Source organism: Ammospiza nelsoni, chromosome 27 (assembly GCF_027579445.1).
Source record: "Ammospiza nelsoni isolate bAmmNel1 chromosome 27, bAmmNel1.pri, whole genome shotgun sequence".
NCBI lineage: Eukaryota > Metazoa > Chordata > Aves > Passeriformes > Passerellidae > Ammospiza > Ammospiza nelsoni.
This window is the reverse complement of record NC_080659.1, coordinates 4210650-4234132: the sequence shown is the minus strand read 5'-3', so window position 1 is coordinate 4234132 and position 23483 is coordinate 4210650. Positions and strand designations below refer to the sequence as shown.

The window sequence follows — 23483 nt, the reverse complement described above, 5'->3', positions numbered from 1 at the left end:
TTTTTTGGGTGAAATGTTGTGTTTTGAAGAGCCGTGCTGCCCCGTGGGGCTCCCAAGGGTGGGATGGGGTGGGATGGGATGGGGCAGGATGGGATGGGGTGGGATGGGTGGGATCCATGGGAGGGAATGGGGTGGGATGGGGTAGGATGGGATGGGATCCATGGGATGGGATGTGATCTGTGAGATGGGATGGGATGGGTGGGACGGGGTAGGATGGGATGGGATCAGTGGGATGGGATCCATGGGATGAGATAGGACAGGATTCATGCGATGGGATGGGATCAGTGGGATGGGATAGGATGAGATGGGATCCATGGCATGGCATGGCATGGGGCGGGATGGGGGCGGGATTCCCACTCCCCGCCCCCCTTTGCCGTGCCTGCCCCTTTAAGAGCCCGTGACGTCACGCCCACGGCTACTTTGTAGCGCGGGGAGGGGCGGGGCCCGCGCGCGCCCGGCGGATTCGCGGGGTCTCTTAAAGAGGCCGCGCAGCAGCTTCAGGTAACGGGGGTCCCGGGCCGGGGGCTGCGAGGGGCGACGCGAGAGGCGGGGCCGTGTCCCGGCTGCTGGTCCCGGCCGGATGCGTCCCCCCCGCGTCCCCCGAGCTCTTAGTGCCACCCCGCCCCCCCCCCCCCCGGCTATCCCCGCGTCCCCATCGCAGCCCCGAACTGTCCCCATGTCCCCTATAGCCTGTCCCCATCGTTCCTTCGTGCTGTCCCCACGCTCCCCCTGGGTTATCCGTGTCTCCCCTGGGCTGTCCCCACATCCTCCCGGCGACTCCGCACCCCGCCCAGAGCGGGGCTCCGTGCGGCCGAACCGGGCTGGGGGACGCGGGCTTGGAGGGCACCGGGAGCTGCGGTTGCTCCGGCGGTTGCCGAGTTCCACCGAGCTCCCCGGTGCAGCGATGCGGCGTGTTCGTCCTCGTGTGATGAGTGAGCAGATTCCCACGCGGATCCCCCGGGAGGATCCAGGGATTCTCTGGTTGTTTTGTCCCGAAACGAGCCGCCCTCCCCGCGGGGCTGGGGCTCCCCCGGACCGGCAGTTCCGCTCCGGTTCCAGCGGATGGGGACACTCAGACACCTCTGTCGCCCCGTGTCACCCCCACCCCGCAGCTTCTTCTTCCTCTCCGTGTCACCCCAGCTGACCCCGGTGCATCCCTAGAGGAATCTACCCCCGGACCCACTCGTGTCGGGCCCCGCAGGCGGATTAGGCGGATTTCCCAGCCGGGATCCTAATCCCGCTGCCCCGTGCCCGTTTATCCCGCCTGCTCCCGGGACCCGGCTTAGCCCCGGGCGCGGGCGGGCGGCGGCAGCGCGGGGCGCCGGTGAGTGCGCGGCCCCGGGGCAAAGCGAGGGGCAAATCCGGGGCTCCCGGTGGCCGGGGAGCCGCCCCGGAGCTCGGTTCTCCCCGGGGCGAGGGCGGGTGCAGCGGGCGGAACGCGGCGGGTTGGGTCGTGCCGCCGCCGCCGCCACCGGGCTCGTCACGGAGCCGCCTTGGCAGAGCTTTGCTGCCGGGCCCCGGAGCTGCTGGCCCCGCTCCAGGGGTGGGTGAATTCCCGGGAACTTGGCAGAGAGGGATGCGGGTGTCCGAGCTCGCCCTCGAGCCCGCTGCACCGGAGCAATTCCGCTCCTGGGCTGATGAGAGCCCCACCCACATCCCTCTCACGGGGAAACTGAGGCACGGGCAGGTCTCAGCCTCTCCCGGGCTGCCCAGCTCGTTGCTGGGGTGCCGGCATGGGCAGTGAATCGTGCTCCTGGCTCCCGGACAGAGCTCATGCCCTATTCTGCTGCTTTTGGTTTAGGAAAGAATGTGATTTGAGCCTTTAGCTCCGCAAAGGAGCTTTGCGGCCGGAATGCCGTCCGGCTGCTGCCGGCCCCGGAGCTCAGCGCTGTGCCCGGCACCGTGCCCGGGCTGTGATAAGCCCCGAAGCAGAAGGAAGTGAGAGCCCGATCGTCACCCCCAGCTCGGGGCTGCCCCCCTGCTCTCAGCCGGACCGAGCCATGGCCGTGGGCACCCAGCTGGGGCTGCTGCTCTGGAAGAACTTCACCTACCGCCGGCGGCAGCGGGTGAGTGGGCGATCGGGGTGGGGCAACCCCGAGCCGCTGGTGCCTGGCACAGGGGCAGGCAGAGCCCTGGACGCTGATGGGCACCGGGAGCCCACCAGCCTCGCGTCTCCCCCAGATCCAGCTGGCGATCGAGATCCTGTGGCCCCTCTTCCTCTTCCTTATCTTGATCTCAGTGCGGCGATCCCACCCGCCCTTCAAGCAGCATGAGTGTGAGTGTCCCTGAACCAGCTGAGCCCCCTCTGTGTGCCCTTCGGGGTGACACCGGGGTGACAAACACGGGAGGCGGTCACAGCGTGCTCGGGTGTGTGTGTGGGGTCCCGCAGTGCCCCCCTGAACCTGCCTCCCTCTCCCTCAGGCCACTTTCCCAACAAGGCGCTGCCCTCTGCGGGGACCCTGCCCTGGCTGCAGGGCATCATCTGCAACATGAACAACCCGTGCTTCCGACACCCCACGGCGGGAGAGGCCCCGGGCGTGGTGGGCAACTTCGATGGCTCCATGTGAGCGGCGGGGCTGGGGAGTTGCGGGGCACAGCGGGGCTGGGCGGGGGTCTCACTGTCCCCTGTCCCGTGTCACAGCGTGTCCCGGCTCCTGAGCGAAGCCCGGCAGGTCCTGCACCGCGGGCACGGCCAGCGCCTCCTGAGCAGCTTCGCCCGGCTCCTGCCCGCCCTGCGCCGGCTCCGGGACAGCGGGAACCAGCGGAGGGGTGAGCACCGGGAGCGGGAGGTGCCGGGGGTGCCAGAGCCCTTGTCTGACCGCTGCTCCCCCAGCTCTGCCGGTGAGGGAATACTTGAGAGAGGACGAGACTTTCTCCCGGTTCCTGCGGGCCAACACATCCCTGCCCCCGGCGCTGGTGGATGAGCTGATGGGGGCTCGGCTCAGCCCCCGCATCGTGAGTGTCCCGCGGTGCCCGCTCCCGGTGTTCGCTCCCGGTGCCCATTCCCGGTGTTCACTCCTGGTGCCCATTCCCGGTGTTCATTCCCCGTGCCCGCTCCCGGTGCCCACCCCCGGTGTTCACTCCTGATGCCCGCTCCCGGTGTTCACTCCCGGTGCCACTCCCAGTGCCCACTCCCGGTGCCCACTCCCAGTATTCACTCCCGGTGCCCCCTCCCGGTGCCAACTCCCGATGTTCACTCCCGGTGCCCGCTCCCAGTGCCCACTCCCGGTGCCAACTCCCGATGTTCACTCCCGGTGCCCGCTCCCCGTGCCCCCATCCTGACTGCCCCTCTCCTTCCAGTTCTCCTTGGCGAGCCTTCGCCTCCCGCTGAAGGTCCTGGTCTGCAACGCCTCGGTGCTGGGGGGATTCCTGGTGGGCAGCGATGCCAACTCCACCCGGAGCCTGCAGCAAGAGCTCTGCGCGCTGCCCAGCTCCCAGCTCCGTGCCATGGAGGGCTCCTTCCTCGCCCAGATGGACTTGCCACGGCTCCTGGCGGTGAGCCCCCAGCGCGGCCGGGTGCTGGGAGGAGGCAGAGACCCCTGGCCTCCCCTGACCCTTCTCATGCCCCTTGTAGGAGCAGCTGAGCTCAGAGCTGGGCGGAATCGCTGGCACTGTGGAAGCTTTGGGCAGCTTCCTGCGGGATGCAGCATCCTTGATGGAGGAGGTACAGCCCTCATTCCCCTGCCCATCCCACCGTGTCCCTGTCCCCCACTGCCGCTCTCCACTCTCACCCCACTCTCCACAGGTCTCCTCCATGCCCAGCCTGGCTGAGCTGCGTCAGGAGATTGTGGGGCTGAGGGCCCCCAACAGCAGCACGGGTGCATTCAGGGCCCTGTCCCGCATCGCCTGTGGCCACCCCGAGGGCGGGGGGCTCAGGATCCCCTCCCTCAACTGGTACGAGGACAACGATGTCAAAGCCTTCCTGGACCGGAACAGCTCAGAGCACAGACCCGCGGCCTCGGGCAGCACCAGTGAGTGTGGGGGGCTCAGCCAGGGGCTGTGGGGGGCTGCTGGTGGTGGGGGGCTGGTGGTGAGGGCTCAGCTCTGCACCCCCAGGTCCCTTCTGCAGGGAGCTGCTGCGCAGCCTGGAGTCCAGCCCCCTGTCACAGATCTTCTGGAGGGGGATCAAGCCCCTCTTTGTGGGGAAGATCCTGTACACCCCACCTGGGCCTGGCCCCGACAGCGTCATGGCTGAGGTGAGTGGGGGCTGTGGGGGGCTGCAGTGGTTTGGGGGGGGTCTCATCCTAAACCTGCCTCATCTTCCTCACACAGGTGAACCGAACCTTCCGGGAGCTGGCCGTGCTGGGGGAGCTGGGGGGTGCCTGGCAGGAGCTGGGACCCCGAATCTACACCCTCCTCAACAGCAGCCTGGAGATGCAGGTGCTCCAGGTGTGTGAGCCCGGACTCCTGCCATTGCTGTGGGGTGCAGGATGGGCTGTGCTGGGGTGCACTGAGTAGGGTGGGATGCAGTTGCAGCAGGGTGGGCTGCATGGCCTCCCATACCCTGCTGCTTTGCAGGACCTGCTGCTGGCCCCCAGCACAGCCCAGATCCTGGATGGGTTCCTCAATGGCACCTCCTGGAAGCTGCCAGAGCTGGTCACATTCCTGACGGGGCCAGCAGGGGGACCAGGCCTCACCTGGCACCAGGTGTACGCTGATGTGGACGCAGTTCTGAGCACGCTGTCACAGTTCATGGAGGTTTGTGTCACCCTGCTGTGGAGGGCTGGCCCCTTGCACCACCCGTGCCCGCTGAGCCCACCTGCCCTCCCTCCCACAGTGCGTCTGCCTGGACAAGATCGAGGCAGTGGCCACCGAGGAGCAGCTGGTAGCCCGAGCCCTGGAGCTGCTGGAGGAGCAGCAATTTTGGGCAGCAGTGGTCTTCCAGCCCCCCATCAATGCCACAGCCCCCGGGCTGCCACCCCACGTCCGCTACAAGATCCGCATGGACATCGACGACGTCACGAGGACCAACAAGATCAAGGACAGGTTGGGGGATGCTGTTTGTCTCCATGGCCACCCTGTGCTGGTTGCCAGGAGATCCCTGGTGCCAGCACCGTGCTCTGCCCCCAGGTTTTGGGACCCAGGCCCTGCTGCTGACCCCTTCAGTGACCTGCGCTACATCTGGGGGGGCTTCGTGTACATCCAGGACCTGGTGGAGCAGGCGGTGGTGAGGGTGCACACTGGGGCTGCCCCACAGACTGGGATCTACGTCCAGCAGATGCCCTACCCCTGCTACGTGGATGATGTGTGAGTAGAGGGGCAGCCCCAGACCCTTTGGGGACAGTTGGGTGATCCCCCTGCTGCAGCATCACTGCACCAGGGAGGTGGCACAGGGCTGGTCATAGCCTGATGTCCCTGGTCCAAGAGAGGAGTGTGGAGCTAAGGGTGGAATGTCTGGTGGTATCTCCCCAGGTTCTTGAGGGTCCTGAACCGCTCGCTGCCTCTCTTCATGACTCTGGCCTGGATCTACTCTGTGGCCATGATCATCAAGGGGGTGGTGCACGAGAAGGAGACGCGTCTCAAGGAGACCATGAAGACCATGGGGCTGAGCAGCGGGATCCTCTGGCTCAGCTGGTTCCTCAGCAGCTTCATCCCCTTCCTCCTCAGCTCTGCCCTCCTCGTCCTCATCCTCAAGGCAGGTTGCAGGTCTCAGGGGACAGCATGGGTGACACAGGGAACATCAGGGCTGGGAGATCCACAGGCTCCAACCTGCCTCCATCCACAGCTGGGAAACATCCTGCCCTACAGCGACCCAGCAGTCATCTTCCTCTTCCTCGGCACCTTCTCAGTGGCCACCATCAGCCAGTGCTTCCTCATCAGCACCTTCTTCCCCCGTGCCAACCTGGCCTCGGCGTGCGGTGGCATCATTTACTTCTCTCTGTACCTGCCCTACGTGCTGTGCGTGGCCTGGCGTGACTACATCACCTTCCCCCTCCGTGTCCTTGTGGTGAGCTGGGGGCTGCCCCTCTGCCCTGCCCCTGCTGCTCTGGGTTTGCCCCCATGACAGGCTTTGCCCTCACTGCCTTTCTGGCTGTCCTCAGAGCCTGCTGTCCCCCGTGGCCTTTGGTTTTGGCTGTGATTACTTCTCCCTCTACGAGGAGCAAGGGGTGGGCATCCAGTGGCACAACCTGGCTGCCAGCCCCGTGCCAGGAGACCCGTACAGCTTTGCTGCAGCCATGGGGCTGCTGCTGCTGGATGCTGTCCTCTATGGCCTGGCCACCTGGTACATCGAGGGTGTTTTCCCAGGTGAGTGCAGCCCCCCTGAGCCCCAGCTGCCGCTCAGCCCTGGCCCAGTTAACCCCTTCTGCTGCAGGTCAGTACGGGATCCCGAAACCCTGGAATTTCCCCTTCCTGAAGAGCTACTGGTTTGGGGAGTCATCCTCATCTGGGCACTCCCTGTACCACAGCAGCTCCCACACTGCACCCCAAGGTGAGTCCCTGCCCACCCTGGAGCTGCGTGGCTGAGGGCAGTGGCCATGGAGCCCTCCAGCCCAGGCTGTCAACCCAGAGGAGGGTCCTGCACCCCATGGCAAGGGGACATCTCTGGGGACACCTTTGGGGACAGGGCTGGGGACAACTTTGGGGAAACCTTTGGGGACAGGGCTGGTGCTTTGGGAACAGAGTTGCTGGGGTGTTTTGGGGTCACTGCTGGGGAGGCTTTGGGGTCACTGCTGGGGATGCTTTGGGGTCAGTGACAAGGGGGTTTTGGGGTCACTGACAAGAGGGTTCTAGGGTTGCTGTCGGGGAGGTTTGGGGTCGCTGCCAAAGGGGTCCTGGCCATGGATGTGACCCCTTGGTGGCTTCCAGTGCTGGTGGAGGAGCCACCTGCTGATCTCCAGCCCGGCGTCTCCATCCGCAACCTGGTGAAGGTCTATGGCAGCAGCGGCCGTGCAGCCGTCAACGGGCTGAGCCTGGACTTCTACGAGGGGCAGATCACATCCTTCCTGGGCCACAACGGCGCTGGAAAGACCACCACAATGTGAGCCACCCCAGAGGGGCTGCGTGGCCATGGCTGGGGACAGGAGCTGAGCCTGACTCTGTCCCCACACAGGACAGTGTACCCTGGCCCAAGCCTTGCTGCCCCTGTGCTCCATTACCCGCTTTTCTCACCCCTTCCAGGTCCATCCTCACTGGCCTCCTGCCCCCCACCTCGGGCACTGCCTACGTCCTGGGCTGGGACATCCGCTCCGACATCGACAGCATCCGCAAATCCATGGGGATGTGTCCCCAGCACAACGTGCTCTTCGACATGTAGGCACGGCTGGGGCGGTGTGGGGAGTGATGCTGGGCTGTCCACTCAATCCCTGTGCCAGGTCGTGCAATTTGGGGTTTATTGCAAAGGGTCTGGGTGCAGGGCCCTGCTGGGAGCTGCCAGGCACAGCTCGGAGAAGAGAGAGGTAGAGAGGATGAGAGGGTAAGAGAGTAAAAGGAGTAAGAGGGCTAAGAGACAAGAGCTAAGAGAGTGAGGTTCCCGTTACAATACCATAAATCTTCTTCTGTGTTGAATATTCTGATTCTCACTAACCAATCTAGTACAAGACACAAATCCTACAGCATTTCCATACAGCCTCTAAGAATCATTACATTACCATACTGTGCTACATTTTAAACCCTAAAAACTCCTCTTTGGGCCCCTTCTGCCAAGCTGGCAGGGTCTGCTCTGACCCTTGGGCCTGTCTGCAAGCAGAGGCTGTTGTTCCATCAGAAGGGGATTGCCTTCAGCCGGGCACATCATTGTTTTCCCGTTGTTCAGTAACTAAGAGATCTCAAATCTTGCTTTCATTTCAATCTCCCTTATAGCTTCTATATTCTCAAAATCTTTTGCCAGACAATCATATTTATCAGGCTTTCCTGTTTCATCTCCCCCAACACCCCTCACCTTGCCTTTCCCCCCTGTCCCCACAGCCTGACGGTGGAGGAGCACGTCTGGTTCTACGGGCGGCTGAAGGGGCTCTCGGAGCAGCAGGTGCAGGAGGAGATGGAGCAGCTGCTCCAGGACACGGGGCTGCCCCACAAGCGCCGGGAGCAGACCAGGAACCTCTCTGGTGCGTGCAGAGCTCGGGCTGGGTGCCTGGCAGGGGCTCCATGGCCCGGAGCCCCCACAACGCCGTCCCTCTGCAGGCGGGATGCAGAGGAAGCTCTCGGTGGCCATCGCCTTCGTGGGCGGCTCCCGCGTGGTGATCCTGGACGAGCCCACGGCCGGCGTGGATCCCTTCTCCCGCCGCAGCATCTGGGAGCTGCTGCTCAAGTACCGCAAAGGTGGGGCCGGGAGCCTCAAATCTGACCTGGCAAGGGGGGATATTTACAGACACGGACAGAACGGGGCTGCTGGGAAAGCGCTTCGAGCTGTTTAATTTTCAGCATCAGTCTCATTACATGGTTATGACAATGGGAAGATGCTAGCAGCTCGCAATTTAGGCAGTAGGCTAAAAAACTTAATGTTACAACTTGCTTTATAAGCTTCTTGACCGATCACACAAAGCAAAAGCACATTGACAGTATTTATATCTGTATAGTATATATTCTATATTGATAGTAGTTCTATCCAATCACCATAAGCACAGGTACCTTTGGTTAAACAATGCTTACTTATTTCGAATACAACACCCACTTGTAAGCCTCAATGCACAGAGCTCTATTATTAAGCTTTAACCCTCCTAATATCTTGCTAAACTTTTCTGCAGCTTAGAGAGCTATTCAGACAAGCATTAAAACACAGGCCATTGTTCTATTTGCCCTTGCCTTTTCTACAGTTTCAATAATTTTTCTTCTGACCTATCTCATGCCTGTTGCTTTAGCTCTACTCACAGTTCTGCTGTATCTGAGGCCTGCCTTTTGCAGCTTTCCTAAAACCCTCTAATTTTACAGATTCCCACACAAATTCACCCTCTGAGCCCCCTCAGCCTGGGACAACCTGCAATGGGGGGGTCCAGCAAGGGGCTCAAGCCTGTTCCTGGTCCCCAGGTCGCACCATCATCCTGTCCACCCACTACATGGACGAGGCGGAGCTGCTGGGGGACCGCACTGCCATCATCTCCCAGGGCCAGCTCTGCTGCTGTGGGTCCCCCCTCTTCCTCAAGGCCAGGCTTGGCACGGGATACCACCTCACCCTGGTGAAGCGGGACAGGAGCGGGACAGGCGGCAGCACCGGCACCGTCCCCGGTGTCACCAAAAAGGTGGGAGCCTGATGATCGTCCCCCCAAAGGGCAGCCCAACACATTGCTGCTCTCAAGGTGAAGAAAAAAGGAAGTTTATTTTCTGACTCCAACATTTATCGATTTTTCAAAAGTGCCAGTGGATTGGAAGGTGACAGTGCCACCTCTCCAGTGACACTGGATGAACCAACAGCCCATCAGATTTCTGCTCCATGAAAGAATGCAAAATAATGAGTTATTTACAGAAAGTGTGTGAGAAGGTTTGCTGCAAGAATATAAACATCAGAAGGCTTAGAAAATCTTAAAAAATCAGGGCGACACCCCCAGGGCACTGGCACAGATGTGAGGTGCCCCCATGTTGCTATAGGACATGAAACAACACACAGCTGCTCTCAAGGTGAAAAAAAGGGAACTTTATTTTCTGACTCCAACGTTTATAGATTTTTCAAAAGTGCCAGTGGATGGAAGGTGACAGTGCCACCTCTCCAGTGACACTGGACAAACCAACAGTCCATCAGATTTCTCCTCCTCCTCACAAAAGAATGCAAAGCATTCTTAAATGTTAAATAAGTTAATAATAATTCTAATAAGTTAAATAATAATTCTGAATAAGTTATTTACAGGAAGTGTGCGAGAAAGTTTGCCACAAGGACGTAAACATCGGGAGGCTTAGAAAATCTTAAAAAATCAGGGTGACACCAGTATCTCTGTCCTGGGTACTGGGAGGCACTGGGAGCCAGGTGCTGCTGTGGGGTGCCAGCCTCCAGCCCCCCTTTCCTGCAGGATGGCAGTGACTCAGAGCACAGCAGTGACACTGGCCTGGGCAGCGAGCGGGGCAGTGATGCCAGCACCGTGGGTGAGCGTTTTGTCCCCTCAATGTCACCCCCAGCTGCTCCCCAAACATCCCCCATCAGCCAGGGGGGCTGGGGGTGCATGTGCCCCCTCTCCCCCTTTCCCTGGAGGTGCACAAGGGGGTCTCCATCCCCTCCATCTCCCCTGGGGACCCTCAGGCTGGGCACACGGAGCTGTGCCAGCTGTGCCAGTGGCTCCTTCCCCTGAGGTTTCCAGCCCTCCCCGTCCCTCCAGATGTGGCCCAGCTGTCGGCGCTGATCCAGAAGCTGGTCCCTGGCTCCAGGCTGGTGGAGGACATCGGGCACGAGGTGCTGTTTGTCCTGCCCTACAGCGGGGCCAGGGATGGGGCCTTTGGGGAGCTGTTCCGCGAGCTGGACGCGCGCCTGGGCGAGCTGGGGGTCTCCAGCTACGGCATCTCTGACACCACCCTGGAGGAGGTACGAGGGGGGCTGTGCTCAAGGGGCTCCTGGGGTACCTGTGAGCAGAGGGTTTCCCTCTCTGGTGGTGTGTTTTTAACACCAAGCCTCCCACACCCCCAGATATTCCTGAAGGTGGCTGAGGACACAGCACTGGACGCTGGCACCGCAGGTAAAACCTCTCAGTGCTGGCTGGAGCTGAGCTCTGGGGTGCAGGGGGTTTTGGGGAGGTGCTCAGCAGCTCAGAGAAGAGGGGTGGGGTGTCCTCAGCACCCTGCAAAAGCTGGGGGCACCATGGATGCAGATCCAGGTGTCCTTGGTCCTGTGTCACTATAGGACACGAAAAAACGCAAGTGCCACCACTGTTCTTAAGGTGAAGAAAAAAATGAAGTTTATTTTCTTACTCTAGCACTTACAGTTTTGTAAAAGTGGCAGTGGATTGGAGGGTGGCAGTGCCACCTCTCCAACGACACTGGACAAACCAACAGTCCATCAGCTTTCTCCTCCTCCATCAAAGAATTCAAAACAATGAGTTATTTACAGGAAGTGTGTGAGAGAAAGTTCACTACAAGAATGTCAACATCAGAAGGCTTAGAAAATCTTAAAAAAACCAGGGTGACAGTCCTGCCCTGGCATCTTGTCCTCCTTTTTCCAGGCACCATGAAAGGAGCAGTCCCTGGCGAGATGGGAGATGGGGATGTGGCTGATGGAGAGCTGGGTAAGGAAGGGGCAGTGGGACCCCTGAGCTGTGCTGAGAGACCCCCACCCACCTCCATCTCCTGGGCTGGGGTGATGGCACATGTCCATCTGGGCAGCTGTCCATCCCTTCAAGCTGGGGGACACTCGGGGACCCTCGTGCACCCCCGGTTTTGGGGTGTCCCCAGAGCAAAGGTCTGGGGTGAGGATGGGTTTGGGGAAGCCCAGCTCTGCCCAGTATTTGGGATGGGATGTGAAATCCCAGGGGGAGGAACTCTTGAGGGACAACTGGGACAGCCATTCTGGGGGGGCTGTGATGGTTTGGGGCACCAGCTCTGCACTGGGGGGTGGGCACTGGTTTTAACCCCTCTCTCCTCTCCTTTACATTGAGCCAAAGGAGCCCGGCGAGGTAGGAGCTGGGGGGAGTTTGGGGGGGGCTGGGGGCTCCCGGTATCCCATCCCTGCTGGGGTGGGGGCAGTTTGGGGGGGCTGGGGGCAGTTTGGGGGGTTGGGGGCTCCTGCATGCAGCATCCCATCCCTGCTGGGCTGGGGGCTGTTTGGGGGTTCCTGCATGCAGCATCCCATCCCTGCTGGGGTGGGGGCATTTTGGGGGGGCTGGGGGGAGTTTGGGGGGGCTTGGAGCTCCTGCACGCAGCATCCCATCCCTGCTGGGCTGGGGGCAGTTTGGGGGGGCTGGGGGCAGTTTGGGGGGCTTGGAGCTCCTGCACGCAGCATCCCATCCCTGCTGGGCTGGGGGCAGTTTGGGGGGGCTGGGGGCAGTTTGGGGGGCTTGGAGCTCCTGCACGCAGCATCCCATCCCTGCTGGGCTGGGGGCAGTTTGGGGCTCCTGCCTGCAGCATCCCGTCCCTGCGGGTGTATGAGGATACCCCTGCCATTCCCCTGTCCCCCCTGGCACGACTCCCTTGCCAAATCCCTCCCTTCCCCGCAGCAGAGGAGCCCCGGGAGACCGACCTGCTGCGGGGCCCGGCGTGCGGGAGGGTGCGGGGCTGGGCGCTCACCTGCCGCCAGCTCCGCGCCCTCTTCACCAAGAGGATGCTCCACGCCCGCCGCAGCACCCGCGGCTTCCTGGCGCAGGTGAGGCCGAGGGGAGGGAGGGGATGGGGCAGGGTCAGGTTATAATCAACCCTGATCCCCACCCCGGGCTCCCCAGATCGTCCTCCCCGCCGTGTTCGTGTGCATCGCGCTGCTCTTCAGCCTCATCGTGCCGCCCTTCGGGAGGTACCCACCGCTGCAGCTGCAGCCCTGGATGTACGGGCAGCAGTTCACCTTCTTCAGGTGTGTCCCCAGCGCTGTGCCCGCCGTGTCCCCGCTCCCCAAGTGCCACCAGCTCACTGCCGTGTCCCCCTTTAGCAACGATGCTCCAGGAGATCCCGACACAGCGCGGCTGCTGGAGGCGCTCCTGGCCGAGCCCGGCTTCGGCACCAAATGCATGAAGGAAGAGGGGAAGGGGTGAGTGTCCGGGGCTGGCTTGGCCCCCTCCTCAGTGCCCTTTGATGCCCGCAGGGGGCTACTGACAGATCATGAACTGCTGTGGAATGTGGAGCTGTTTTATTTCCCAGCATCAGTCTCATTACATGGTTATGACAATGGAAAGATGCTAGCAGCTCACAATCTAGGCAGCAGGATAGAAAACTTAATGTTACAGCTCACTTTATAAGCTTCTTGACCGATCACACAAAGCAAAAGCACATTGACAGTATTTATATCTGTATAGTATATATTCTATATTGACAGTAGTTCTATCCAACCACTACAAGCACACCTATCTTTGGTTAAACAATGCTTGCTTATTTCAAATACAATACCCACTTGTAAGCCTCAATGCCCAGAGCTCCATTATTAAGCTTCAACCTTCCTAATTTCTCGCTAGATAAACTTTTCTGTAGCTTAGAGAGTTATTCTAGACAAGCGTTAATACACAGACCATTGTTCTATTTATCCTTGCTTTTCTACAGTTTAAATAATTTCTCTGCTGAACCTATCTCATGGCTGCTGCTTAGCTCCAATCACAGTTCTGTTGTCTCTGGGGCCTGCCTTTTGCAGCTTTCCCCAAACCCTGCAATTTTGTGGATTCCCACACCCATGGAGCAGCGCTGCCACCCGGTGTGATGCTGGCTGGGTCCCGGTGCCCCTGGCTCACACCAGGCTGGTAATGGGAGTTTCTCTCTCTCTCTTTCTCTCTCCTGGTGCCCAGGGCAGGCCTGTGCCCCCCAGCTTCCCATCCTGATGGATTCTCAACCCCTTCAGTCCCCCCATCCCTGCTGGAGGTGCTGCAGCATGGGAACTGGACACGGGCAAAGCCATCCCCACCGTGCCAGTGCAGCGGGCCAGGGGCACACAGGATGCTGCCCGAGTGTCCCGAGGGGGCCGGGGGGCTCCCACCTCCCCAGGTAACCCCAGCCAGGCAGGGGCAGCCCCAGGGCTCTGTCAGTGCTGGCTCTGGTGTGTGAGGGTGTTCACAGGGGTCTGAGGATGAGGGAAGAGATGAGGACGTGACTCCATGTGTCAGAAGTCTTGATTTATTATTTTATTATATATATTATATTAAAACTATACTAAAAGAATAGAAGAAAAGGTTTCATCAGAAGGCTGGCTAAGAACAGAAAAAGAAAGAATGAATAACAAAAACTTGTGTCTCGGACAGAGAGTCCGAGCCAGCTGACTGTGATTGGCCATTAATTAGAAACAACCACATGAGACCAATCACAGATGCACCTGTTGCATTCCACAGCAGCAGATAATCATTGTTTACATTTTGTTCCTGAGGCTTCTCAGCTTCTCAGGAGGAAAAAAAATGCTAAGGAAAGGATTTTTCATAAGAGATGTCTGCGACATGGTGATGCTCTGGAGGATGCCACAGGGCTGGGTGTCCATCCAGCCCCTCTGTCCATCCCACAGGTGCAGAGGGGCACGGGGGACATCCTTCAGAACCTGACAGGCAGGAACATCTCTGACTACCTGGTGAAGACCTATCCCCAAATCATCCGTCAGGAGTGAGTGCTGGGGCTGGGAACACCCCAGGGACACCTGGAGGGAGGGGACACTGCTGGGGACATGTGGGGACACCAAGGGAACACCTGGAGGGAGGGGACACTGCTGGGGACATGTGGCTGGCTGGGCAGGTGCTGCCCTAATGTCCCCATGGGGATTTTCTCTTTCTGACTGCCCCCTCCTCATTTCTTTCAGGCTGAGGAACAAGAAGTGGGTGAATGAGCAGAGGTGAGCTGGGCCTGGCATAGCCAGGGGTGGAGGGAGACAGGAGATCCCTGGTGGGTTTGGGGAGAGCCTGAGTGGTCCCTGTGTCAGCATTCAGAAACACATAATCACGAGAATGATTACATGCAGGTGCTTTTATTGAAGAGCTCTGGGTGTCAGGGGTACAAACCCAAATCTGACATGTTCCTCCCAAATTTTGGGATGAACGTGTTTTTATATTCTATCATTATATAACTTTCATGTTCATTATTAAACTTGTATTGTTCTATTGTATACATAGATTTCATCCAAGCACGGGCTCCTCGTGGCCCCCCTCAAACTTCTAACATAGTTTCTCATGATTCTTCCTAGGATTAAACAATAATTATATTTAATTACTAAACAATCATCACATCTAACAATTATATAATTTATCATACACTGCTTACACGGGTGCAATTTCACATGATCTGGCAAACACTAAGCCTAACATTTTCAGAGTCTATTTTTAACATTTTTCCAGACCCCCACTAAGTCTAGCTTCTTTCTAATTCCCCGAATTTCATGATTTTAAAACCTTTTCCTATCACCTGGGCAGAGGCTTCATCCAGGTGCCTTCAGCCCCTTGCTGTGTGTCCCTTACCTGGCACCTGGGTGAGTGGAGGGTTGAGTTTCCACAAGGGTGCCAGGTTTCCTAGAACTGTAGAATTTCCTGGGGTGGGAAGGACCCACGTGGATCCTCAAGCCCAGCTCCTGGGAGTCTCTCTGGCAGGTTTGGGAGCTCCATTTCTCCTGCAGGTACGGCGGCTTCTCCCTGGGTGCTGGCAGCTCCCAGGCCCTGCCATCAGCAGCAGAGGTGGATCAGGCGGTGCTGGAGCTCTGTGTGCTGCTCAACATCACCCTGGTACAGCAGGACTCAGCCCCTGGCTCAGCTCTGGGGGTCCCAGTGCTGGGAGACCCCTCCTCACCCCCCGTGTGTGTTCCTGCACCCAGGGCAGCCCCTCGGATCGGCTCCTGGCCAACCTCAGCCGCTTCATCGAGGGCTTGGATGCCCGCAGGAACGTCAAGGTGGGCCTGAGGGGTGGGAGCAGGGGGCAGCAGGGATGTGGCAGAGGTGACAGTGTTCACAGGGGTTCTTGGATGAGGGAAGAGATGAGGATCTGACTCCGTGTTTCAAAAGGCTTGATTTATTTTTTTATGATATATATTACATTAAGAAAGGATATATTACGTTAAGGATGAGGGAAGAGACAAGGAACTGACTCCATGTTTCAGAAGGCTTGATTTATTATTTTATGATATATGTTACATTAAAACTATACTAAAAGAATAGAAGAAAAGGTTTCATCTGAAGGCTGGCTAAGAATAGAATAGCAAAGAACGATAACAAAGGTTTGTGGCTCAGGCTCTGTGTCCAAGCCAGCTGGGCTGCGATTGGCCATTAATTCTAAACATCTAACATGGACTAATTAAAGATCCACCTGTTGCATTCCACAGCAGCAGATAATCATTGTTTACATTTTGGTCCTGAGGTCTCTCAGCTTCTCAGGAGGAAAAATCCTAAGGAAAGGATTTTTCATAAAGGATGTCTGTGACAGCAGTGGTGTCCCCTCAAGGGTGACTGAGGATGGCTGGAGCTCGGTGGGGAGTGGGGATGCTCCTGGTGGGAGTGGGAGCTGCAGCCACAACCAGGGGCAGTGCCAGCTTGGCTGGGGGGCTCCGAGCTGCCCGACCCTCCCCATCCTGCAGGTCTGGTTCAACAACAAGGGCTGGCACGCCATGGTCTCCTTCCTCAACGTGGCCAGCAATGGGCTGCTGCGAGCCCGGCTGCCCCCCGGCACCGACCCCGCGCGCTTCGGCATCACGGCCACCAACCACCCCCTGAACCTCACCAAGGAGCAGCTCAGCGAGGCCGCCCTGTGAGTGTGGGCACGGGGGTCCCGCAGCCCCCTCTGGCTCCCGCTGAGCTCCGTGCCCTCCTTGGCAGGATGGCCACCTCTGTGGATGTGCTGGTCTCCATCTGCGTGATCTTTGCCATGTCCTTCGTCCCGGCCAGCTTCGTCGTCTTCCTCATTGAGGAGAGGGTCAGCAAGGCCAAGCACCTCCAGTTTGTCAGCGGGATGAAGCCCATCACCTACTGGCTGGGCAACTTCGCCTGGGACATGGTGGGGATGGGGATGGGGACAGGGATCAGTCCCAAAGGGTCTGGTCCCAGCCCTGACCCCTTTCCTTGCTTTTCCACCCCCTCAGTGCAACTACCTGGTACCCGCGCTGCTGGTCATCCTCATCTTCCTCTGCTTCCAGCAGGAATCCTACGTGTCCTCGGCCAACCTGCCCTCCCTGGTGCTGCTGCTGCTGCTCTACGGGTGATGGGGCAGCAGAGCCCAGCAGGGGCGAGGGGGTTGTGGGGCTGGGGGCAGCCAGGGTGAGGGGTTGTGGTGCTTGGGTAGGTGGGTGCACTCTCAGCCCCCCAGGTTGGGATGGAGGGGGTTGTGGGGCTGGGGGCAGCCAGGGTGAGGGGTTGTGGTGCTTGGGAGGGTTTGGTGCACTCTCAAGCCCCCCAAGTTGGGATGTGCACCTCAGCCAGGCCCTGCTGTGCCCCCTGCAGATGGTCCATCACCCCCCTGATGTATCCAGCCTCCTTCCTCTTCAGCATCCCCAGCACTGCCTACGTGGCCCTGACCTGCATCAACCTCTTCATTGGCATCAACGGCAGCGTGGCCACCTTTGTGCTGGAGCTCTTTGTGGACCAGGTGAGCCTTGGGATGCTCTGCACCCCTCATTCCTTCCATGCTATGCCAGTGCCAGCTCCCCACCCCTCTCCTTGCTGCCCCATCAGAACCTCAACGACATCAACCGTGTCCTGAAGAAGGTTTTCCTCATCTTCCCCCACTTCTGCTTGGGCCGAGGCCTCATTGACATGGTGAAGAACCAGGCAATGGCTGATGCCTTTGAGAGGTTCGGTGAGTCTGGGGGTGTCAAGGCTGCTCCCCCTCCCCAAAGCCCAGCACAGGGGTCCCCTGTTCCTACAGCCCCTCTTGCTGCCTGCAGGGGACAAGCGCTTCGTGTCCCCCCTCTCCTGGGAGCTGGCAGGGAAGAACATGTTTGCCATGGCCATCGAGGGCATTGTCTTCTTCCTCTTCACCCTCCTGCTGCAGTACCACCGCTTCTTCCTGCGCCTGGGGTGAGCAGAACCCCAGAATCCCAGAATCACTGAGAATCAGAATCCCAGAATCCCAGAATCACTGGGAATCAGAATCCCAGAATCACTGGGAATCAGAATCCCAGAATCACTGGGAATCAGAATCCCAGAATCACTGAGAATCAGAATCCCAGAATCCCAGAATCACTGGGAATCAGAATCCCAGAATCACTGAGAATCAGAATCCCAGAATCCCAGAATCACTGAGAATCAGAATCCCAGAATCACTGAGAATCAGAATCCCAGAATCCCAGAATCACTGGGAATCAGAATCCCAGAATCACTGAGAATCAGAATCCCAGAATCCCAGAATCACTGAGAATCAGAATCCCAGAATCACTGGGAATCAGAATCACAGAATCCCAGAATCACATAATCACAGGATCCCAGAATCCCTGAGAATCAGAATCACAGAATCCCAGAATCACATAATCCCAGAATCCCTGAGAATCAGAATCACAGAATCTCAGAATTACTGGGAATCAGAATCACAGAATCCCAGAATCACATAATCCCAGAATCCCTGAGAATCAGAATCACCAGGTTGGAAGAGACCTTTAAACTCATCAAATCCAGCCCAGCCTCAACACTTCAACTAAACCATGGCACTGAATGTTACATCCAGGATTTTTTTAAACACATCCAGGGATGGTGACTCCACCATCTCCCCAGGCAGATGATTCCAGTACTTTATCACTCTTTCCATAAAAAAACTTTTTCCTAATATCCAACCTAAGTTTCCCTTGGCGCAGCTTGAGACTGTGAGCTCTGGTTGTGTCAGTGCTGCCTGGAGAAAGGTGGCTGAGTTCAGGTGGGGCTGGGCTCTTTCAGGAGTTGCAGAGAGTGATGAGGGAACCCCTGAGTCTCCTTTTCTCCAGGCTGAGCACCCCCAGCTCCTTTTCTCCAGGCTAAACACCCCCAGCTCCTCCAGTCATTCCTCATGGGGTTTATGTTCCAAGCCCCTCACCAGCCTTGTTGCCTTCCTTCGGATGTGTTCAAGTGTCTCAACATTCTTCCTAAACTGGATACAGAACAGGACACAGTACCCTGGGGGTGCTCAAGGGCGTGGACAGCCCTGGATGTGCCCTTGCCACTGTTCCCACAGCCCACGGGCTCTGGAGCTGCCCTCGCTGGGAGATGAGGACCAGGACGTGGCCAGGGAGCGGGCGAGGGTGGGCAGCATCCCCCCACACGGCCACCTCCTGCTTCTGAAGGACCTGACCAAGGTGGGTGGGTGGGGCTGGACCCTGCTGTGAGCTCCAGCCCCCCCAGGACCCCTGGCAGAGGCAGGAGGGAGCACCAGTGTCACCTCTGCTCCATGCAGGTGTACCGGCGCAGGAAGGCTCCGGCCGTGGACCGGCTCTGCGTGGCCATTCCCCCTGGGGAGGTGAGGGACAGACGGACAGACAGACAGCTCTGTGGGCAGGGCCAGGGCTGCCAGTGAGCCTGCTCTGCCCCCACAGTGCTTTGGCCTCCTGGGGGTGAACGGTGCTGGGAAAACATCCACCTTCAAGATGCTGACAGGGGACACGGAGGTGACGCTGGGGGAGGCCTGGTTGAAGGGGCACAGGTGGGTGAATGCAGGGGCTCCATGGCTTGGATCCCGTTCCATGTCCCCACAGCCATCATCTCTGTCCACTCTGTGCTCTTCCTGGCCCTTTGTCCTGCAGCCTGCTTCATCCTCATCCTCATCCCTGAAGCTGCTTGTCCCTATTCCCAAAGTATCCCTGGCACATGTGCCCATCCCACAATATGCTCACCTGTCCCTGTCCCATACTCACCTGTCCTCATCCCACAGCGTTCTCACCTGTCCCTGCACCATGCTCACCTCTCCCTGCCCCATGCTAAGCTGTCCCCATCCTGCGCTGACCTGTCCCCATCCCACAGCGTGCTCACCGACCTCCAGTCTGTCCACCAGCACATGGGTTACTGTCCCCAGTTTGACGCCATCACAGACCTGCTGACGGGGCGGGAGCACCTGGAGTTCTACAGCCGCCTGCGTGGCATCCCAGAGGAGGAGACCCCCAGGGTAAGGCCTGTTCCCTGTTGTCTTGGTTTGGAAAGACAGGAGTCTGCTAAGGAAGGCAGGAGCCTCCCCTGAAATGGAGAATGTAAACCCTCCCCACCCCTCTGAATTGCTGTAAATTTTAAATTAAGGGGCTCTCAGGCAAAAATATGGGAGCAGGAAATAACAGTTCTTTAATAGGAAAAATTTTTAAAAAAAGGATAAAATAAACAATGCAGTAAACTAGAACAACACTGACAGAGTCAGAACCCAACCTGACACCCTGTGGGTCAGGGTGTTGGCAGCAGTCCCATTGGAATTGTGGCTGCAGCCCTCCTACAGTATTAGGGGTGGTTCTGTTGGAGCAAAGGGGATCTGTAGGGAAGGATGTTTTCTTCCTCTGAAGACCCAGTGGAAGAAGACACAGATGCTGTTCCTCTGGGGAATCCAGTCAAGAAAGCCGTGCTGGTGTCTCAAAAACCTCTGGATTATATCTGGGTAGGAATGCTTGGCTGGTGTTCCAGAATCTCCAGATTATATCCAGGTAGGAATGCTTGGCTGGTGTTCCAGAATCTCCAGATTATATCCAGGCAGGAATGCTTGGCTGGTGTTCCAGAATCTCCAGATTATATCCAGGCAGGAATGCTTGGCTGGTGTTCCAGAATCTCCAGATTATATCCAGGCAGGAATGCTTGGCTCCTCCCTCTGGGCTCACATCTCCCAATGGGATGCTGTAGTTCTTATCAGCCATGCAGTGACATTCAATACCTGTTATCAGCAGATGTCCCCTTCCAGGGAGGTGTGAATGTGGTCACTCAAAGAGAGAAGTAAAGCAATCTGCCCACTTGACAAAAGGCAATCTGCCATACAGACGTTAACAGAAAACATCTTGCATTGCAATTTCCAACACCTGTCCTCCCCACGCTATGGGGAACCCCCCAGCCTCACCCCTCTGTCTCTCACAGGTGGCTCAGTGGGGCATCACCGCTCTGGGGCTGGCCCCACACGCCGACCGGCCGGCGGGCAAATACAGCGGGGGCAACAAACGCAAGCTCTCCACGGCCATCGCCCTCCTCGGCTGTCCCCCCGTTGTTTTCCTGGTGAGGGGGGCACTGGGAGGCCCCACAGCATGTCTTGCTTAGTTAGTTCCTGGATAATAAGTCATTTCGGCAGGAATCCTGTCAGGGGAGGGAGCCCTGCAAGGGAGAGCAGGGTTAGGAGCAGCGTTGCGTTTAAGGATGGAATTTTGGTTTGTGCAGTCATTAGGGTAGGTAGTTTTAAGACTTTGTGTTTAGGGTGAGGAAGACGGTTGCAGTTATTACAGCGTACAGGTAGGAGTTGAGGAGGGTGAGTTAAGGTTGTAGATGATGATGATTGCTATTCAGCCTAGGTGAGAGATAGAAGAAAAGGTCAGGATTTTTCAGATTTGTGTTTGGTTGAGACACATTCACCGTCCTAGGGCTGCTGAGAGGATAGCTAACATAGTTAAGAGAGTAGGATTTAGTGAGGGTGAGGTTATGTAGAGAGGTGTGATTGGGGGGAGTTTTATGATGGTGGATAGGAAGAGGCCGATGGTGAGAGGAGAGCCTTGCAGTAATTCTGGGAATCAGAAGTAGAATGGCACTAGTCCTGCTTTTATTGTGATTGCTGAGGTGAGGATCAGGCAGGACGCTGGGTGGGTAAGTTGGGTGATGTCTCACTGCCTGGTATGCCATGTGTTGGTTACCCTGGAGAATAAGACAAGGGCAGAAGCAGCAGCTTGGTTTAGGGGGCACCAACTGACCCTGGGCCCGTTGCAGGATGAGCCCACGACGGGGATGGACCCGCAGGCCCGGAGGTTCCTGTGGGAGCGAATCCTTGGTGTGATCCGGGATGGACGGTCCGTGGTGCTCACATCCCACAGGTGAGTGAGTCCCCACAAAGGGGAGCACCCCGTTGTTAAAGTGGGGGGGTCGTTGGTCTCCCCCAAGCCCCCACAGCCCTCAGATTTGGCTTAACCCCAAGCAAAGCAGCTCTTATCCAGATAACTCAGTCCCTGCAGGAGACAGAGTGCGAATACCTATGCTGCTACTACCTTTGGCAAGCTAAGTGATTTTCAGCTCATTAGTGATTATCAGCTCTCTTAGGATTTCAGCAAGCATGAGCTGAAATCCTCAGAGAGCTGATAACCCCATAGGCTAGGGGCAGAGCCAGACAGCAAGAGAGGAGAAGGAGAGGTCCTGGCAGTTCCACAGTGTTGGTTTATTGAGGGGTCTGTGAATGGTTCCAGCAACAGCCGAATGGGCTAAACCAGCCCCTTTTTATAGAGTATAGGAAGATCCAAACTTGTCCAATAGTAAAGGTTAGGGAAAAAGTGACCTATGGGGTTACAGAGACAAACTGGTCAGAAGACAGGAGCTTATTTTGCTGTCTCAGCAGTTCCTACTGTTAAGTCTCAGCCCTCCACGGAGTCTGCTACACCCCATAACCCCCCTATGGGCTAGCAGAGTGTCCCTCTGCCCTGGGGGGGCTCACACGTGTCCCCCCAGCATGGAGGAGTGCGAGGCGCTCTGCACCAGGATGGCCATCATGGTCAACGGCCGCTTCCGCTGCCTGGGCAGCGTCCAGCACCTCAAGAACAGGTACTGAGTGGGGGGCTAGGGGGTCTCCGGAGGGTGGTGGCCATGGCAGCGCTCACAGTGTCCCCTCTCCCCGCAGGTTTGGGGATGGGTACACGGTGGTGGTGCGGGCGGGGGGCCCTGGCCCGGCAGCGGTGCAGGCCCTGCTGCAGCAGCATTTCCCTGGCATTGTGCTGCGGGAGCAGCACGGGGGGCTGCTGCAGTACCACCTCCCTGCCCGTGTCACCTCCCTGGCCGCCGTCTTCAGCCTTCTGGCCGCCCACCGAGGCTCCTGCCACATAGAGGACTACTCAGTGTCCCAGACCACGCTGGACCAGGTACAGGGGAGGCGGTGTGAGGGTGCGGTGGCCCTGACCCGTGGTGCCATCTCTCATCCTGCCCTTCCTGCAGGTCTTCATGCACTTTGCCCAGGAGCAGAGCGATGGGGATGCCGGGGAGGTGACAGCCTCAGGACAGGATGCAGCCCCCAACCCTGGGAGGAGACTGAGCAGGTTCCTGGAGGATGACAGCTACCAGGAGAGCGCTGTCTGAGTGGGCCATGGTGTCCCATGGACCCTCCTTGGTTGTGACAGCAGCACAAGCCAGGATCACAGGGCTTTGGGGTACTGCAGCCCCCCAGAACTGCACAGAAGAGGCCTGGGCACATCCTGCCACCATCTGACGGGACAGTGGGTGCTGGGTCAGAGTGCCAGGACAGAGCTGGCGCCGGCTCCCCGAGGTGGGGTTGATGTCCTGCATGGGGCTGAGCTGGATGGGGGGTCTGGGGCTGGCCTTGGGACCCCGCTTGCTGTAACCGAGCAATTCAATAAAAACCTGCGGTACTGCCGGGGGGCTCCACCGCCCTCGCTGGGGGACAGGGTGGGGGCACAGCAGGACACGGGCAGCATGGCGTCCATAAAAAACTTTTCCTAACACCCAACCTAAATTTCCCTTGGCACAGCTTAAGACCACATCCTCTCCTGTCAGTTGGACAGAGGGTTGATGTTCGCCTGTGCCAGGGCTGCACCTGGGGGGCTCCCCCGACCTCGGAGGGGGCTGGAACGCTCTCCGGGGGACAAAAGGGTCATCCCGGGGTGGGGTCTTCGAGACGGTACCCGGGAAAAAATATGGAACGCTTCACGAATTTGCGTGTCATCCTTGCGCAGGGGCCATGCTAATCTTCTCTGTATCGTTCCAATTTTAGTATATGTGCTGCCGAAGCGAGCACGAACTGTGCTGTACCCGCAGCAGTATTTAAACTCTCTACAGTCAGTAATTTTCACCTCAGTGCGAGTTTGTTCTGTTTCTATTCCTTGCACTTTTCTTCACATGATCACTCTCCCA

The 23483-nt window shown here is 58.3% G+C and overlaps 1 protein-coding gene, 1 non-coding gene and 1 pseudogene across 2 annotated transcripts; 1 reads left to right on the top strand and 2 right to left on the bottom strand.

The window, feature by feature from the left end:
* The first annotated feature begins 436 nt into the window (after positions 1–436).
* ABCA7 (ATP binding cassette subfamily A member 7) lies at positions 437–22970 on the top strand. Its single transcript, XM_059489497.1, has 50 exons — positions 437–501; positions 1802–2066; positions 2182–2275; positions 2422–2563; positions 2642–2769; positions 2834–2955; positions 3301–3495; positions 3575–3664; positions 3746–3971; positions 4057–4196; positions 4273–4389; positions 4519–4698; positions 4778–4986; positions 5071–5247; positions 5413–5635; positions 5726–5947; positions 6042–6246; positions 6314–6430; positions 6808–6979; positions 7120–7251; positions 7906–8045; positions 8122–8259; positions 8965–9176; positions 9939–10011; positions 10242–10444; positions 10547–10595; positions 11079–11141; positions 12069–12214; positions 12291–12415; positions 12491–12589; positions 13335–13530; positions 14039–14133; positions 14327–14359; positions 15134–15239; positions 15329–15403; positions 16085–16254; positions 16323–16500; positions 16586–16701; positions 16944–17088; positions 17175–17298; positions 17387–17519; positions 18643–18763; positions 18862–18924; positions 19001–19107; positions 19425–19566; positions 20508–20642; positions 21342–21445; positions 22071–22163; positions 22240–22477; positions 22551–22970. Exons 2-50 carry the CDS (start codon positions 2001–2003, stop codon positions 22689–22691), a joined length of 6720 nt encoding a protein of 2239 aa, XP_059345480.1. The 5' UTR covers positions 437–501; positions 1802–2000; the 3' UTR covers positions 22692–22970.
* LOC132084548 (NADH-ubiquinone oxidoreductase chain 2-like) lies at positions 20668–21304 on the bottom strand (annotated as a pseudogene).
* Positions 22971–23260: 290 nt separating the features above from the next.
* Positions 23261–23367, bottom strand: LOC132084759 (U6 spliceosomal RNA). The gene has a single exon (XR_009420103.1). It is a non-coding gene; the product is annotated as a U6 spliceosomal RNA (small nuclear RNA).
* Between the last annotated feature and the right edge of the window lie 116 nt (positions 23368–23483).

What these genes read in the sequence shown, in the direction of transcription:
- ABCA7 (XM_059489497.1), top strand. Translation starts at nt 2,001, where the DNA reads ATGGCCGTGGGCACCCAGCTGGGGCTGCTGCTCTGGAAGAACTTCACC. An exon ending in CATCGAGGGTGTTTTCCCAG is followed by an intron (nt 6,247 to 6,313) that starts GTGAGTGCAGCC and finishes CTTCTGCTGCAG; the next exon opens with GTCAGTACGGGATCCCGAAA. An exon ending in TGGCCATTCCCCCTGGGGAG is followed by an intron (nt 18,925 to 19,000) that starts GTGAGGGACAGA and finishes CTGCCCCCACAG; the next exon opens with TGCTTTGGCCTCCTGGGGGT.